Source organism: Dermacentor andersoni, chromosome 8, assembly GCF_023375885.2.
Source record: "Dermacentor andersoni chromosome 8, qqDerAnde1_hic_scaffold, whole genome shotgun sequence".
Taxonomy (NCBI): domain Eukaryota; kingdom Metazoa; phylum Arthropoda; class Arachnida; order Ixodida; family Ixodidae; genus Dermacentor; species Dermacentor andersoni.
In genome coordinates this window covers 133405323-133423911 of record NC_092821.1, presented here as the reverse complement: position 1 = coordinate 133423911, position 18589 = coordinate 133405323, and the positions used below count along the sequence as shown (strand labels likewise).

The following is an 18589-nucleotide window of genomic DNA, read 5'->3' as shown; positions in this document are numbered from 1 at the left end:
CAGTTGTTGGTCCCTTTAAAGTTTGCTCTGAGCACACGCCTTTTTAGGGGATACATACACAATTTATTTCCGACGGTTTACCTTTAGACTGACAAGCAACAACTAAATTTTAGACGAGAGTGACGTTTTCAACGACCTTGTTGCCCATTTTGCGTGCTTCAGAACTTCTCCGAAGGAACTAGCTGGAAACAAGTACCCCTTAGCCAATGGTAACTAGTGCTGGCACAAGAAGGCGACACAAATACTGTCACAATTTCTTTCTTGTACGCATTTTTTTCCATCCTGCGCATCTCCCCCCCAATCCTTCGGCACATTTAAAGCTTTTTCGCTGACGGAACCTATTTCTCCTTAAGTTTCACGCAACATTTGTAAAACAGCAAAATACACTCAAATTCGTAAGCTTTATCACAAATGCGGGAGCGTTGGTGGGTAAGACTGTACGCGCGGCCCCAAATTTGTTACCCCGGACGGGAGGCTACAGGACGAGATAGCAGAGGACAGATTTTTTCTAAAGGTGTACTCCTACACATTGACAGCTTTAAAAAAGAATCTCGCACAGTAATTGTGCTCCGAGCTTGGCGTACTTCGTAAAGCTAATTTTATGAATCGTTATAAGTGGTGATTGGAGAGTTTTATTTCGCCCGCAAACTTCTTACCGCTTGCGGATACCGTACTACCAGGAGCGTAAACGTGAGCGTCCGGACCGGTGGCGCCAGCTGGTGGCGGAGAGCTCAACCAGACAAACGCAGAGATGATATTACAGTATTATCAGGTGTATTCTATTTCGCAGCTGGCGTAAATTTCTGGCAGCGGCGTAATCGCGAACACGTTGCCTTTCGTATTCTTCTTTCTTTGGCAAGAACATCCATGAAACACAAAAAAACTCGAGCCTATAAGGGACTGCGGTTAAACTAATTCTCCCGAGATGTCACTGCGAACGTCCGGTAACCCGGTTTCACGGCGAACGCCAGTGCGTGTACCGGTATACCGGACACGCTAGATCTCTCAAATCTTCGCACAGCAAAAGTGCCGCATTGCTCACGCACCAGGTCGTACAGGTATCCCTGCGAAGCGAGGGGCTTCGTCAGAATCGTGGGCGGGTAAACCCTGCAGTCGGGAACCTTGCTGTCGCCGAAGGCGAAGTGGCCCTGAGATATGAACAAAGTGGGCGAGTACACGGCCCTGCGAGGAAAGATATATGTGCGACTGACGTGTAACGCAGAACTGATTCGTCTAAGCTTCAAAAATGTAACCGCGGGCGGGCGAATCAATCAAGTCCTTGCTCAGTGGACTCAACCAGAGTCATTCAATGCATTTGTTAAATTTACGCACACCCAAAGTGCATTACCAAAATCACAGGGGGCAAGGAAAGCGACCAATGTAGGCTCTGTTCACAAACAGGAACACTCACACACATAATGTGGGAATGCACCTCGCTCCCGTTTTCTCATCCTCCCGTCAACAGTGAGACTGACTGGACAGCCTGTGTCAGTTCCGGGGACGTCGACCGACAGCTTGAAATGGTGAACTGGGCGGAGAAGCCCAAGCACGCCCAAGGCCTTACTCGAGCCCGATCCCTCAGCCACTTCCCCCTTTACCCTTCCCCCTTTGTATAAAGTTTACCACCACCACCACCACGGGCAAGATACAGGCGCGCTGGAAACCATTACGCCACGAATTGAAGCGGTTTCTTGTCGACTTGTCTCCCGTGTCATTCACGCTGCGTCCTTAAGGTGACCAGCTTTGTTTCTTTTCTGGTCCAGGAAAACTATTTGTGCTCAGCTTTGAAGAGAGTTTCTCAAATCCAAGCACTTGACATTTTTCCTAAACGCGAAGACTGCCACGCAGACAAAGGAAGGAAGACGAGCAGACGCCATCCGCACATTTTTCATTGTTCTTGGCCTTTTTGTCAAATGGCATGTTCGCTAGTGTGATCTGCAAAATTTTATCGCATGCAGGCTGATTAGCCAGCTTTACGCATGATCATGACGTTTTCACATTTATTTCATCTTCCTTTAGCCCTCGGTCGTGAAATGACCCTCTATGTAACGCCTTTGCGCAATGCCTCAAGTTTTGAAACCCCAATGTAGTAAGGCACAAATTTTGTCTACTTGTTACGGGGCCACATCTGAACGAAAGTAAACGAGGGCAAAAACAATGAAACAATAGAACAACAAACGTTCTTTCCGTGATTGTTATACTTTCGTCTGGGTGTCGCGATCACCGAGTTTTATCACGAATCCACTGAACAGCGCCAGACGTAATACGTTTCACTGCACTTATATTCTATTACTCGCCTCATTTGTGAAGCGTAGTCATCGGCATGCTTCAGGGGCACGGCTCCTAGAACGATGTAAGGCGGTTCGTTGGCATTGGGATTCTTCTGAGCCAAGGCGCTCAGCTCCTGAATAAAGTAAAATGCAGAATCAGTGTACCTACTTTTTTACACACCACATCAGGTTGACCTATAGAGTTAATGAAGTAGCTAACGAAACATTATGTTAATACATATTACAATATATTTAATTAGAAGTAAAAGGAAAGTATCGAACGAATGAGTCGGTAAACGAACCGGTTGGTGCGGATGAGTCAGTGGAGACTATTGATTAAGTAGCCAGTCAGAGTGGCTGAGTGGCGAGTGAGAGAGCAAAGTGAGCGAGAGAGTACATGAGGGGTAAGCGAGTTACATTGTAGTGATTAAGTGACTAAGTCAGCGAGTACGCGACAATCAATTAACAAGCGAATCCTTAGTATAGCCGGCTCTAAATAAGCTTGCCTCCCTTTTTTGTACATTTGATTTTTTAATAAATCAATGTCAAGTGCGCACTTCTTTACCCTGATGGGCATGCTTGTTCATACAAGGATAGTGCTAATTAAACAGAGCATTAGTGCTACTTTTCGGAGATTTGGGTCACTATGTGCACCTACTCTGACCTTAAGCACGACGAACACCTGGATGATGTCCTTGTATTCGACGCCAAAAGCCGGCATATCGACGATGCCGAAGTGGTAGGCGTGCCGGTCCCAGAACGCTTCGAGAAACCTGTCTGCTTTCATGTCCTTAAGCAGCGTGGCCATGTGACTGACGGGGGTTGAAAGGCACGAAAAAAAATAAGCATTGCATCAGTCTAGATCGAAAGCCTGTTTTTCATTCAAAGATCTATCTATACTGTTCTGCAGTTTCCTCTTATCTTTATTCTAGCAACCTATAGCCCAATTTCAGATCTGACTTTGATGCAGGTTTGAATGTTACAACATGGGTCACGATACCATGCTAAAGGAAGCACGCATTCATCCTGACCGATCAATGTGTGAAAATGTTAAGGTTGTAATGAACTGCGCAAGTACCAAACATCAAAGAAACAATCGCTAACGAAGTACACAACGTTTCTTCAGGAAATTTTGTATAAACACTTAGAAGGTACTGTGTGTAGTACTACCTGCACAGTGACAGCTGAACAAACTTACTATACACTGAGCAAAGCTAGCCGTGCCTTCCAAGGAGACACTTCGCAAATCGCATAGAGGAAACCTAAGCGAAGCTCACTAGCGCTGTACAGAGAATGAAAACATGATTTGGACAAGTTAATGGCCTCCGAGATGCTACCAGGTGCGGCTATGTCATCTCGGAGGCCAGACCAAGATGTGAATGATGACGTAGGTGACGGCTGACGACCCGTGTGACCGAGCTACCGCATTTATTCGAGTTACCCAAAATGAGCTACCGATCTATATCCGTGACCAAAGAATCTCGACTTACATTCAGGAACAAAACTAGCAAGAGTGCCGAGCTAACGGAGCTTCTCCACGTTGCACCCGCCGGATCTGTTAGCGGAGATTATCTAGACTGAGTTGAAGGAATGCTGTATATCCAACGCACTTCGTGGCACCGAGGACGACGCCGATTGAGGTTTTAATTTATTTTATTTTTATTTTTATTTTTCGATGACTCAAATCTATAGGGGTCGGCCAATATACCTGGTTAAGTCTATATTCGTGTTAAAGCTATTTTTTAATAAGAAGGTGTCTTATTTTGTCCATCTTTTGAGTTTAATACTTGGACATTATGGCATAATAATCTGCACCTGGTACATTTTGCAACAACGCTCCATGCAGCCACCATACCGCTGGAGAGCTTATATAAAAACTATTGCAGTAAACACCAACTTCAGCAACAAAGGTGGTAGGGCGAGAAAGCGTGTAGGAATTGTGGATAATTAATCGTCATCGAAATTTGAGGGTTGTACTCCGCCTACTGTGGTGTCGCTAGTGTTGTTGGAAAATTCTTGAATTAGCTGTAGTAAGGCTTTCGTCACTTGTTCGATATAGCAGCGATAAAGCGATAGCTATCGCTGTCGAAATCGGGAAGCAGCCGGTGAAACAACGATGGTTGTACAAAGGAGCGTATAGGAAGCACACTGCAGAATGTATTTAGGATGTTCGTGAAATTGTACCGCAACAAACGACGTCGCGTATTGCTCTGAGACTTCTTAAGCTTACGGCACACCAGCTATCGCTGTAAAAGATCACGCATATCCAACGAGGAAGTGGTTAATGCTTTCGTGAAGTGGTTAATGAAATACTCTAAAACTAAGCGCGGTTTGTGAATTTATTATTCTGTTGTCATCCAAAGCAACGCGTAATATCGTGCTATGTTCGTTCCTGCGCAGGTAACCAATACAACATAATGCAATGCTCATTCTTACGTTTTACACCGTTCACAAGCTATGCCGAAATGCAAACAGCAGTCTATACGAACTCATACTGCGTGAGTTGTCAACGCACTGATATCACAACAATGGAGGCGATGTTCGATGTTTGTCGATCGAAGAATGGAGGAAGAGAGGTGCTTGCATAGATAAATGAGGCGCGAAATACAATGGTAATGTTGACCATTACTGGCCCGTTGCACTAGTCAGTCTTTGTCCTAATGGAAACCAGCGTGCGCGGACGTGCTCATACGCTCTCGTGCCAGGCGTGCGCGCATCATTCACTTCATAGAGCAAGTTAGCCCCCGAAATCGTTGCCTCCGAAATTGGAGGTGCGCTTGGATCACCGCAGTGATCTCGAAGGTCATGCCTTTCCAATGGGGTACGCTTTAAGATGCATGCGATGCCGCCCAGCTGCCCTCTCGGAAGTGAAAATTCCCACCCTGTCCTTCGCCTCATTTGCATTCTTGAGACGCGGCGAATTGACCGAATGGCGAGGTGTAACCGAAGACGCTCACTCGTACGCGAAGGCAATCCCGATCTCTGTCGTCCTGTAGCCTAAGGAAGCGGACAGGACAGCGTTCATGCTTTCGCTGAGGCTGGCTGGTAAGGTCGGAAGGTTCCGGTCGTGCTTGTAGGCCGAGTCGTAGAATATCAAGTCGCACAGGCCGTCGTCGGGAAACAGGGTGGACCCGTTCGTTTCGGTGCCGTACGTACAGAGCAGCGGGTAGGCGTCCGAGGCCCTCTCTGCAAGCGATGGCCGTCAGAACGAGTTGTTGATTCCAGGAACTAATAAAAGCTAATGAACTGTTTAGATTATCTGCAGTTCCTGTGCAGAGTGTCCTTGTTCCGTGCGATCTGATAATCACGCCTCAGAACTTAATTTCTCCGTTTTCAGGAAAACATTTCGAACTCAAGAGGACCTCTTAAGGTCTTCCGTGTCTTTTCTTCGAAACGCACCACAGTCTTAGGTGCAAAACTGTCAATTTCATGCCACACTGCGTGCTTGCCGTTCCTCAAGTCCTTGCTCCCACTCCTATCAGTTTTCCACAACGAGCTGCTATTCTATTTTCACACCTAGCCTCTTTCTGATGTAGCCGTTGCTAAACGAATTCGACATATCGGCATGGCTTGCCGAATGCTGCCCCTTTTCAAAAGCAAACGGAACACCTGCGTTCGCTATAAAGAATCGCTTTCGCCTGTTTTATTCCGAGAAAGGCTCGAAGATGGCGGGGCGGGGGGGGGGGGGGGGTATATTCAGGGGACCTGAAATACTAACGATACCCTGTATCATAGGTCTGCCTTCGCACACATGCCATGTTCAATAATCATGCGAGCCCAAATGCACAAAAAACGAGCTTTGCTACAGTACCTCCTCAGTCTTGAAACTGTACAGCTGAACACTACGGAAACGTAACAGGCTCCGAACTCTCTCAAGTTCCAGCGATCCCCACCGAGGCCGAAAAATCAACCTCAGCACGTTCCAACATGAAGCGCGTAAGTGGAGCTTCTGTAATCTTGTCGTATACTTTTATTCGTGTTCTTTCTGCAAGAAATGTGCAACGCGATTAAAAATGATTCCTAACAATGTACTTATAATAACCGACACACATTGTTAAATAGCACTTTCTTTCTGCCGCCCTCTGCTACGCTTCCCTTCCCTTGGAATCCATTCCGTAACTCTCAATGACCATCGGTTATCTTCCCTCCTCATTACATGTCCTGCCCATGCCCATTTCTTTTTCTTGATTTCAAATAAGATATCATTAACTCGCGTTTGTTCCCTTACCCAATCTGCTCTTTTCTTATCCCTTAACGTTACACCTACCATTCTTCTTTCCATAGCTCGTTGCGTCGTCCTCAATTTAAGTAGAACCCTTTTCGTAAGCCTCCAGGTTTCCGCCCCGCACGTGAGTACTGGTAAGACACAGCTGTTATAACTTTTCTCTTGAGGGATAGTGGCAACCTGCTGTTCATGATCTGTGAATGCCTGCCAAACGCACCCCAGCCCATTCTTATTCTTCTGATTATTTCAGTCTCATGATCCGGATCCGCAGTCACTACCTGTCCTAAGTAGATGTATTCCCTTACCACTTCCAATGCCTCACTACCTATCGTAAACTGCTGTTCTCTTCTGAGACTGTTAAACATTACTTTAGTTTTCTGTAGATTAATTTTTAGACCCACCCTTCCGCTTTGCCTCTCCAGGTCAGTGAGCATGCATTGCAGTTGGTCCCCTGAGTTACTAAGCAAGGCAATATCATCAGCGAATCGCAAGTTACTAAGGTATTCTCCATTAACATTTATCCCCAATTCTTCCCAATCCAGGTCTCTGAATACCTCCTGTAAACACGCTGTGAATAGCATTGGAGAGATCGTATCTCCCTGCCTGACGCCTTTCTTTATTGGGATTTTGTTGCTTTCTTTATGGAGGACTACGGCGGCTGTGGAGCCGCTATAGATATCTTTCAGTATTTTTACATACGGCTCGTCTACACCCTGATTCCGCAATGCCTCCATGACTGCTGAGGTTTCGACTGAATCAAACGCTTTCTCGTAATCAATGAAAGCTATATATAAGGGTTGGTTATATTCCGCACATTTTTCTATCACCTGATTGATAGTGTGAATACGGTCTATTGTTGAGTAGCATTTAGGGAATCCTGCCTGGTCCTTTGGTTGAGAGAAGTCTAAGGTGTTCCTGATTCTATTTGCAATTACCTTAGTAAATACTTTGTAGGCAACGAACAGTAAGCTGATCGGGCTATAACTTTTCAAGTCATTGGCGTCCCCTTTCTTATGGATTAGGATTATGTTAGCGTTTTTCCAAGATTCCGCTACACTCGAAGTCATGAGGCTGCGTATACAGGGTGGCCAGTTTCTCTAGAACAACCTGCCCACCATCCTTCAACAAATCTGCTGTTACCTGATCCTCCCCAGCTGCCTTCCCCCTTTGCATAGCTCCTAAGGCTTTCTTTACTTCTTCTGGCGTTACCTGTGGGATTTCGAATTCCTCTAGGCTATTCTCTCTTCCACTATCGTCGTGGGTGCCACTGGTACTGTATAAATCTCTATAGAACTCCTCAGCCACTTGAACTATCTCATCCATATTAGTAACGATATTGCCGGCTTTGTCTCTTAACGCACACATCTGATTCTTGCCTATTCCTAGTTTCTTCTTCACTGTTTTTAGGCTTCCTCCGTTCCTGAGAGCCTGTTCAATTCTATCCATATTATAGTTCCTGATGTCCGCTGTCTTACGCTTGTTGATTAACTTAGAAAGTTCTGCCAGTTCTATTCTAGCTGTAGGATTAGAGGCTTTCATACATTGGCGTTTCTTGATCAGATCTTTCGTCTCCTGCGATAGCTTACTGGTTTCCTGTCTAACGGCGTTACCACCGACTTCTATTGCGCACTCCTTAATGATGCCCATGAGATTGTCGTTCATTGCTTCAACACTAAGGTCCTCTTCCTGAGTTAAAGCCGAATACCTGTTGTGTAGTTTGATCCGGAATTCCTCTAGTTTCCCTCTTACCGCTAACTCATTGATTGGCTTCTTGTGTACCAGTTTCTTTCGTTCCCTCCTCAAGTCTAGGCTAATTCGAGTCCTTACCATCCTGTGGTCACTGCAGCGTACCTTGCCGAGCACGTCTACATCTTGAATGATGCCAGGGTTCGCGCAGAGTATGAAGTCGATTTCATTTCTAGTCTCACCATTCGGGCTCCTCCACGTCCACTTTCGACTAACCCGCTTGCGGAAAAAGGTATTCATTATCCGCATATCCGCACTGAGAACAAACACCCCCAAACGTCTATCTTCCGACCCTCTTTCCCCAAAGCATTTTGCACTAATTAGTCGAACCTCCAGCAAAGCTCCAATCACAAGCATCTCAAGAGTGGATGATGCGACGCGTCTATTTTTCGTGAGTGCATTTAATTTTGATACACCGTCTTATAAGACGCCTGAAATAAGTATCACTCAGGCTGCAGGATATAAAGCGAGCACTAACCATTGTATGTGGCAATCATGGTGGACACGCTGGCCACCGCCACTGGAGGTGAGACCGCACAGGTGGAAACATGCACTTACTTGTTGTATACGCTGTACTGGTCGGTGCCTCCTCGATCTCTTGTGGTTCCTCACTCCTGGTTCCTGGTTCCTCGGTCCTGGTTCCTGGTTCCTCGTTCCTGGTTCCTGGTTCCTCGGAAGACGCGGCGACGGTGGAAGAGGGCATCTTGTACGTGAGGTCAGTCTTTTCGGGCGTGTCCTCTTCCGGTGACTCGTTTCCTGAATCCGAGCCACCGTCAAGCCGCAGTCAGCATGCCGTCGATACCACTAGTCTACATACCGCTACCCACTGCTTCTATAAGTACTATGCTGAAACAATCGAATGGAATAGAAACCTGACACTGGTAAATGTTTCAAAGAGTCATTCCACTGAGAAAAAAAAAGTCTTAAGCAGCATTTGATTGGCGCCAACTTTAACTTGCTTATTCAAGTGGCGGACGTAAATGTCATCGTTAGAAAGTCGCTGAACTCATTTGAATCATATTTGTTGCATTTGAGAAAGCTCTGTTTTGTAAACATGTCGAGACAAAGATTTGTTATGGGGTATCTGTCTTTTTTTTTATGCGTAGAAACTGTTGGTGTATTTTAACGTAAAAATATTGATGGATGAATGTTACGACTTCGTAACTGTACCCCAGAATAACTCATTTGAGGAGCGGAGCCTTTCCTCATCGACGAACGTGAGTAGAGGCGCACGAACAGCTGTTTTCTGAAACTGAATCGAATGCGAATCGAACAGTGCCAGAAGTGAATCAAACTGAAATTTTTTTTTAATAATTTGTCAATAATGTAGAGCCTTCTCACCAGTATTATCAGGTAGTTTTGATATCTAAGAATTAACAACAATAAACATTTCTGGCGATTGCAATGCACATTTAAAGTATTGTTTGTTGAAACCACGAAAAGAAAGCATTACAGGAACAACTAAACAATTTGTTCGCAAACTCAGGACTATTGAAAATACGCGGCCATGCATTACAGGTTTATAAGGGTGACTTATCGGAGCAGTTAATATCTGTATATACCGTTGCGACCAGGCATATGTGTCGTGTTCGGCGACGGCCGAGAGAAAAAAAACGAAAAAAGAAACTTATTTTAGTTCGACTTGATGCGGCAGATGGTACCACTATTGTATGCAGTATGCTGCACTGCAACTTATTTTGAATTGATTCAATGAGAGGACCTAGGTGCCGCACCTACAAATGGTACCAAACAATGCCCACTGACGAGTGCCGTGTCAAACATATTATGGCGAGTGTTTCGACGGAAAGGTTGGGCTGACTGAGTGACGCAGCGTTCTCTACGGTGCGTTATGTCCACCGCGTACGTGAAGGAAAATATCGCATTTATGCTTCAATTTCTTGTTTAATCGCCTAGAGTCGATGGCGTGAAGTCCCGAAAACAATATTCGTATTTTCAGTTAGGGGATATACACTCTAAGAACAGATTACACCCTTTGGCGTGCCCCTTCTGCCACACAACGATAATCGTCATCTGCCTTGATGCGTTTCCTTTCTTTATCGCTGCGAGCCCGGAACTTTCTGGTAACGAACGGCACGCGCGTTATCAGAAGGGGCACTCCAAAGGGCGTAAACTGTTCTATGCTGATAACGCGCGTGCCGTTCTTTACTGGAAAGTTCCGGGCTCGCAGCGATAAAGAAAGGAAACGCATCCAGGCAGATGACGATTATCGTTGTGTGGCAGAAGGGGCACGCCAAAGGGTGTAAACTGTTCTTAGAGTGTACGATTCAAGGACCGAATCGACAACGTTCCATTAGCGATTCGAAAGTTTTCATTACTCCACTGTTCCATCATTCCAGGGCGAACCTCTCGTCGCAAACGTCACTCTAAAATACCCCGCACCTTTCTCTGGCCAAACAGCCATCAACACTAGTGATAAATTCGCTACTCAATACCGTCACGCCGAGCTATCGTTCAGATTCACACTCTTTAATTGCTGAGCGAGTGTTTGGACCCGGGGTTGCACGTACTTATCTTGATGACTATCAGCACGCCGCTAGCGATAAGGATGAACAGGAGAACGACCGCTGCGATGATGAGCTGAGTTCTCGCGTTCTGAAGCAGCCTGCGGCACGAGAACAACAGTGAGCGATTTCATCGTTAGGCATCACAGTAATTCCGAATCGAACTTTACGCACAAGAACCTGCACCCTGCAGGATGCAAAAAAACGCGACAGCGGGGGGAAAACAGGAAACAAATATGCGAAACGTTTTATCGAGGCGGAATCTTTTCGCGAAACTTGAGCGAGAGCAAGGGAGCGATAAAGGTGTAATGTTTATTTAATGTTGCTGGAACGAAAAGGCAGGCCGCTGTGCACGAACATTTTACAACGAAAATGCAGGACGTATACGCCCCGAGTTCGACACTACATGTCCAATTCGTTGAAACGGTGTTGCTTTATAAATGTATTCATTTATTCATAATACCTCAAAAGTCCCAGAAACGCGACATTGCATTACGCATAGAAAAATTGAGTTTCAGATTGGGTGCCGTGGCTTGGAAGATGGTCTTCAATGGCGGCTTTGAAACGAGAAATGCCGTTTATGAGGCCGATGTCAGAAAGAAAGGTAAACCATGCTCGCGCACTGTGCACAAAAGAAAAAGAAAGAAACGTTGATACATAGTGGAATGGGCGCGTGGTGGTATGGGTACTATTAAAAAGGGTTACCAGACTTCGATATAAAGCGTCGTTTGCTTTACCTGGCTTTTTTATAGCCGGGTTTTACTGTACTTCGTGGTTTTATAGCGATTATCATGCCGCGGTGTTGTTGGCGTACTCCGTGTTAAGTAGGCAGAAGTGTTCTGGTTGCTCTTAGGGCACAATGCAAACAACTGGACGCTTGCAGGGCAAACAGGGGCATGTATTTCGGAATTAGTGAATGCGTAGGTACTCTGTACGGTTATAACGAAGCTTCTGGAATAACATTCGAGGTGTTTGCAGCACGTATGCATTTGAGCGTTTGCAACGGACTCTTGGGCGCGATAACTTGCATGTCACGAAGAAGTACGCGGAATTACAGCGAAACCTACGACGACTTATACAATAGAAGAAATTCATACATACCACAAAGCCATGTAAAGAACGAGTGTATATAGAAGGATACATATATGAGCAATTTGGGGGGGCGGGGGCATTCTTCCGTACTACCTGTGTGTACTTTCGCTTTACCTGATGTATGTGCATTCATATGCGAAGCTTATTTTTCTGCATTCTTCAACTGCCGAAACCTTCCAGTCATCACCCGATATCAAAATCGCGACGTCACCCGATCACGGGCAGAATTATCAGGGCGGTCAGAAGAGCTGAGAACGCTTCAGGTGCCGAGAAGCGTGATTGTACTTACTCTTTCCTCTCAATCTCTGCAAGAATTCGTTAGAAAGTAGTTAGCGCTTTTTTTTTTCTATTGCTGCCACGTCTTATTACTGCAGGCATTTATAGCGCGTGCAGTTACAACTCGGTAAAGAAAAGGAAAATGAATTCGTGTGCCAAGCGTAACATAACGCAATGAACAAACGTACATATCAAAAGTGTACAATAGTGTACAGATCAAGAGTTTCACGATAAAATCCAGCTTGCTTACTCAGCGTAAAATATGTCCTCCAATTGAGTACTGTAGTCTAAACTTGGAGGCGTGATCATAACATTAGGCTCACAACATTTAAAAGCATATAGATCTTATCAGTTCTTACACGGGACCGGTAATGGGTAGCGAGGCACAGCACCCTAGCTACCCGGCGTCATGAGCACTTAGGCATCTACGGAGCCACATTATTGCGGCAAGACGTCGCAAAACACAGTCGCAAGAGGGGTCACAACGATGCACATGCGCGAAGTTACACGTGGTACATACCATGCTACAGCAACACCACAGATGCTCATAATGACGAGTCTTGCGTAATTTGTGCAGATTGTGCATTGAAATGGGCCTCACGTAACACTGATTTCCACAGTGCCTGGGGACTTGCATTATACTTGTGCTTAAAGCTAAGCTTTCTGCGCAAAACGTCCCAGACTTTGCTCACGTGGGGCTGCCGGTGCTGTCTTTCCGAGTAGTTCTCACACAGGACAGCGCTAATCTAAGAATCGGCTTTATACCTCAAAGTCGCGGGTTCGAAGCCAGCCGCGGCGGCCGCATTCTAGTGGGAGCAGAATGCAAGAACGCTAGCTCCTGCAGCGTTCCATCGGGTGCCCGACTCTCTCTCTTTTTCTCCCTGTGTATGTCCTTAGGTGACCAAAATTCATCCGGAACCTCCCCCCCTCTGACATGCCTCTTTATCGAATCGGGGCTTTGGCACCTGCACACCCAGAATTTAAGTCTTCAATCTACTTTTACTTAGGCCCATCGGTGCTACTCCTACAGGTATATCGGTTTTGGCTCTGTTTTCTACAGTATTACACAGGGAAACAACAAACGGTACCCAAAATATCCTCAGCGCAACGAATGCACCTTCAATCGCAATATTCTTTTATCGAAGAGAAGCTTTTTATGCCTTCTTTCCCGTGGCTTTGCGGGTGTTTTTCGTTTCCTGTCGTGTAAAATGGGCTGGTCTTCGAGATAGTGCAACAGTATAAACGGAGCTGATTCACGAGATGGCATGACGAAAAGTGGAGCGATCCCGGAGGCAGTGCAATTCGCAGTCGCCTGGATCGCGTGGTGGGGGTCTCAGAGCCTAGCTTATTTCATGGATAGGTACGTAATCGCTATGCTGAAAAGCGAGTTGAAGAGGATGAACAGTTTTATGGCATTTAATTAGCCCCTTGACGAATGACTCGCTTGACACAAGTTCCAAAATGTGCATCGGATCTGCGAAATTTTTCAGTGTATCTTTGACGTTTGCAACGCGAAGCTATGACCGATCCATACACTTACACTCTTACACTCTAAGTTGAGTCGTATCTTGCCACAGAACAATAAACGTCATCTTTCTTGTCTGCATTTCCTTTCTTTAACGCGGCGAGCCCGCTACTTCCAAGTCACGAATGGCATGCCCGTTATCAGCATGACAGAGCATTCTCGACAGGAAAGTAGCGAGCGCAGTGTTTTTCAAGGAAGGAAACGCAAGCAAGACAGATGATAATTGTTGCGTGGCAGGTATACACCCCAAAAGGTGACACTGACTGACTGTCATTCCCACATAAAAGTGCTACAACTCACTGCCAGCGGCAAGAGAGCTCCCGAGCATCATCAACGTCGAAGTCGTCGTCAACGTCGTAGTGCCCGCTTCGTTGTTCATGGCTGTGGCCTTGGTCTTGTGAAAAACTTGTGCGGGAACACGCGATATCCGCGAAATATCGTTTCGATCAAGAGCCGGCTCTCTGTAAGGAAGGCAACAACAAGCGTAAACTGCAATTAGAAGGGTGGTCTTTTAGTCTTGTGAGACCGCTTGTCGATTTCTTAAAAAAAAATGTCAGTCTATAAACGGGACTTGTCTTTTTGTTTTAACGCTAAGAACCGCGTTCAGTGGAAGCGCGCTTAACCCGAACTTCATTCTGTCGGCAGCGCATAGGGGACGGCGAAACAGAGAGAAAGAAGGCTACAACACAAGCGCTAAACTAACGACTGGCCAGTCCACAGCGTCAGTTGTTAGTTCAGCGCTTGTCTTGTGCGCTTCACTTTCCTCTGTGTCACCGCGCCCCCATAGCGCTGCCGTCATAATAAACCTGAGAACTACGCTTGAACGAACTCGACCAGTTTGACACCCTATTTTCATATCTATCCCCCCTCGCCATACATGCATGTCAGCACAGCCTGCACTGCCTGGGCTGCCTGCGCAATACCTGTGCGCCTGATGGCTGCGCCCGCATCTGATGACAAGGCCTCCACGAGCGAACGTAAGCGGCAAGCATGCGATAAGAACAGGCACAGTGTTGTCGTGGTCGTTCACTCGCTTGCTTAGTCCCAGCCACAAAAGACGGCTGCCGCCTACAAGCACCTACAGGTTCTGGTACACTACATGTCACCGACGTACTTGCACGACTACTTGCAACAACAGCGTCGAAGAGCAAAACGACCATCATGGGAAGCTTTCACACGTAGAGCCCTGCTTGAAGAGTCTGCTAGCCGCCATTTCTTGCTCAGCTGCAATGCCGTCTGTCAACAATGGGCTCACTTGTATAACCAAAACCACGTCATCGTCCTCCCGCTTTCGACCAGCGTTTTTTATGTATATAGCCGGTATAACAACCTAAAAATAACAAAGAAGCTCCACCCACAAGAGTTCAGTGCACCTGCCCTTCTCCTCTCAAATAAAGCCGAGCTTAACGCTGACAGCTTAATGAATTTTCTCTACTAAGATAAACGCTATAGGCTAGTCGGAAAATAAAAGCTAGTTGTTTAAAGCTAAAATGTAACTTTCTGGAAGGTCTGATATTAGAATCATCCATAACATTTTCCCTAGATGTTTAGGTTTCGCCCTGAAACTAGTGACACAAAGTCCGATCTGAAGCGAGAAAAAAGACAGTCTTTTTCAAGCACGCCAAACCACTCGACGTCAGGTATATAAGCGAGCCTGAAATTCGCTGGCGCATCAATTCTAGGACAAGTGGACTGCAGCAGGAAGCCTACATGTAAGCATGCTTGCACGTAGTCTCTCTGAACTACAGGGCTACTCCGCCCTCGACGCTCGCCTAACAAACGTTGCCGCGTACCCCTAGGTTAGGTTAGCTTAGGTTAAGTTGCGTTTCAGTTCGACAGCGTTCGTACAACCTTACAATTCCTATAAGTTGACACCTACGGGCGCGTAGCTGCTGCACGTGTCACGGCACCAAGTAGTCCGGCAGACCTGACACTGCTTTTAGTTGCTCCGAACAGGCGCTGAATCGACGCAGCTTCCACGTGCAACGGCTTCGCGTTTGCCCAGACGCGGAAGGAAAAAGCCGCAAAATAAGTAAACTTTTACACTCGGAGGTGTGTTCTGTCTTACCTAACTGTTGCTGAAAATGTTTTTTTTTTCCCAGCCTAAACTAACGTGGATTAAAACGCGGGACTATTTTCAGAAGCGCTCTCACTTGTGCGCGCCTTGCCTCCGTAGCTTTCCCTTCATTGCCACAGAAAGTTGTCTAATAATGACGCCGCTGCTCAGCAGCAACGCAAATGTACAGGCGCCGACAGAAGTGGTGTACTCCACGCAGCAGGAGCCGGAGCAGCGGCACACTGCATCGCGACGCCATCTACATTGACACGAGTCAAGCTACATTCCCGCAAATAATAAAGCGCACCCATTGGCTGTCTCGATCCCAGATGCTGCCTGTAGATGGCGTTGCGATGCAGTTTGCCGTTGCTCCGGCTCCCGCTGCGTGGAGTACACCACTTTTGTCGGCGCCTGTACGTGCGCGCATCACTCATGCCAGCAGTGGAAGCCGAAAGCTGCCCTGCTGTCCTCGCTGCAGAATCGAATGAGCGGAGCCTCACGTTGCGTCCTCTCGGCTACGTCGTTTCTGCAAATAACCGCACTGCGCATGTCTGAAGGCCTTCGTGCGCCGACGATGCAGCGACATCACGACGACGCCGGCGGCGGTGACAAAAGCGCGAAGGTGCTTTGAGTGTGCGTACGGTTTCCAGCACGATTAATGGGTGCCTTGGGTGCGATGCCACCAGCTGCCACCAGGACCAAATGCGACCAGCTGCCTTAGGTCAGCTGGTGGCATTTGAGAACCGTGCTCACGCAAAAGCAATGCTTGTGCTTCGTACTTACAGACAGAAAAACTGTGCCGCGAAGCCGGCTTTGCTCGATGCCGTCCGCTTCCTCGTCGTCTATAGTTACGCGTATTCTCACGCGCTCAACTGCAGAGGGCAGCACGCGGGAGAATGTTATGAAATTTCCCGGGTGCGGCATCAAAATGGTTTGACTTATCATGAAACGGCCACGTAGCAGCTCGCAATGAATGCGAGCGTCATCGTCACATGTTTTTGAAACATCGTTGGGGACAGAACGTCGGAAATTCACTACTGAAGAGATAGAAACTTTCAAACTGTTGTTGCTGTAGTAGCCCTCAAGCACCCACGAGTGGCTATTGCCTAAGGTTTGCAATGGAAAAACAAGTTCTTGCTTCCCGTTAACTTAGTGGTCTGCTTAAAAAAACTTAGTACGCTTAAATAATTATGATAATAAATATTTTAACAATTTATGAATAGCCAATTATGATGTTGCCGTTTACCCGAAAGTCTATGGTCCGTGCCCACAACAGAAAACAGGTTATCATCTATGAACAGTCATCTTATAGACTGCCTCTGGTTCATACATTACCTGATAGCAGTGATCTGTCTTTCTCTAATGTGCTTCGTTTAATGCAAAGCATTCCTTTGCCTAGTCGGAGCCTGTCAAACGCGAGGCCGCCCAAGGTCCTAGAGTTCGTCGCCGATTGGAATTTCGTCGCCCATTGGAAGTTTGTCGCCGATTTGAAGAACTTGGAATTTCAGTACAAGCGACACTGAACGAGTCCCACAGTCCCCCTTTCTACATATATTTACACAAAAAGTTTAGAAAAAGCGCAATATCCATAGAAAACAACAAAAATATAAATATCGAAAGGTTGTTGTCCCTGACATAAAATTAAACGCATTATCATGGGGGAAGCTGCTGCCAAGACCCAGTGTTGCTAGATTATTCTAATGGCACTCACCACTCCACGTGACCGTCACACACCCAAATTGGGGAATGGCCCAATCATCGGGGTGCAGTCATAAATGCTGACCCAAAAGTAAAAAAGAAAACAAGAAAAAAATTTTAAATTGGTTGAGGAGGGTGAAGTGTAACCAGCTTTAAAAAGAACGTTAACTTAAGCAACAAATGTAATAAAAAACTACAACTCACTGTCTTCCACGTGTACCTTTGATTCATGGCATGCTTGTGCTGTTAATGAAAATACGATTCAAGGTCACCTTGAATGCCTACAGATAGGCGGGAGCACAGGGAGTCGTCAAAATTTAATGAACTGGGGTAAGCTGTTGCAAACAGACTGACCTACGTTTCCACAAGTTGATATATATTTGTCGGAGGCGGTGTTGGCATCTTTGGCGTGTCACTGAACACTAACTCGCCAAGGATGACAAAGTCCGCCTCTGACAAATATATCCACCTACCGAAACATCGGAGAGCCTGTCTGACGCACTCTATACCCTGGTGCCTTCACGGAAAACACTATTGCACTGTGAATGAAAAACAACGTTGTAGACATGGGGGAAAGAAGCAAACAAAAGTTCAGAAGGAAGCATCACGTCACGCAGTCAGCCTCGGCAACGCAACTTTCGCCTGACGCTGATCTCGCTTTGATCTCATTCGCCAAATGGACGCTGCGAGCGTTGAATCCTGGAAACCGCACGCCGCACGTGACCCTGCATATCGAATATCGCGTTTTCCGCCACGATAGCCGGAGCTACAGCTTCGCCGCTGCAACGGCAGCACTACGCTCCTAATCTCGCTATGAAGTTCCACTGAGATCGATATTTTTGGAAATAAGTTTCACTTAACTGAACTTAGGTGGAACGAGGGTAAGAGCGATGCAGCATCTCCGGGCTGTTCGACCCGCGCGTTACAACTTAAAAGTAGCACCGCAGACAAGCAGACGACAAACGAACCCAGCACAGCCTCGAGGGGTGACCATGGAAACGACCGCTTGCCATCATGTGCTTGGGTGCTTTTCCCATGATTCTTCATTTTAATTTTTTTTATTTATGGCTACGATTCGACACGGTAACGTGACGCTCCCTCCTAGCTTTGTTTTTTTCCTTCCGCTTTCACAGACGCACCTTGATTCTGCCGGTGCCTTCGTTTCAAGCTCGCTCCAAA

General features: G+C 46.5%; 1 protein-coding gene across 1 annotated transcript; it reads right to left on the bottom strand.

Annotated features, from left to right (window-relative positions):
* Window positions 1-911: 911 nt before the first annotated feature.
* On the bottom strand, window positions 912-14396 carry LOC129383405 (uncharacterized). Its single transcript, XM_055067969.1, has 7 exons — window positions 13957-14396; window positions 10770-10864; window positions 8800-8997; window positions 5228-5456; window positions 2929-3082; window positions 2298-2404; window positions 912-1182 (listed from the first exon to the last, which is right to left on the bottom strand). The coding sequence occupies exons 3-7, from the start codon at window positions 8942-8944 to the stop codon at window positions 912-914; spliced, it is 906 nt and encodes a 301-aa protein (XP_054923944.1). The 5' UTR covers window positions 8945-8997; window positions 10770-10864; window positions 13957-14396.
* Window positions 14397-18589: the final 4193 nt, after the last annotated feature.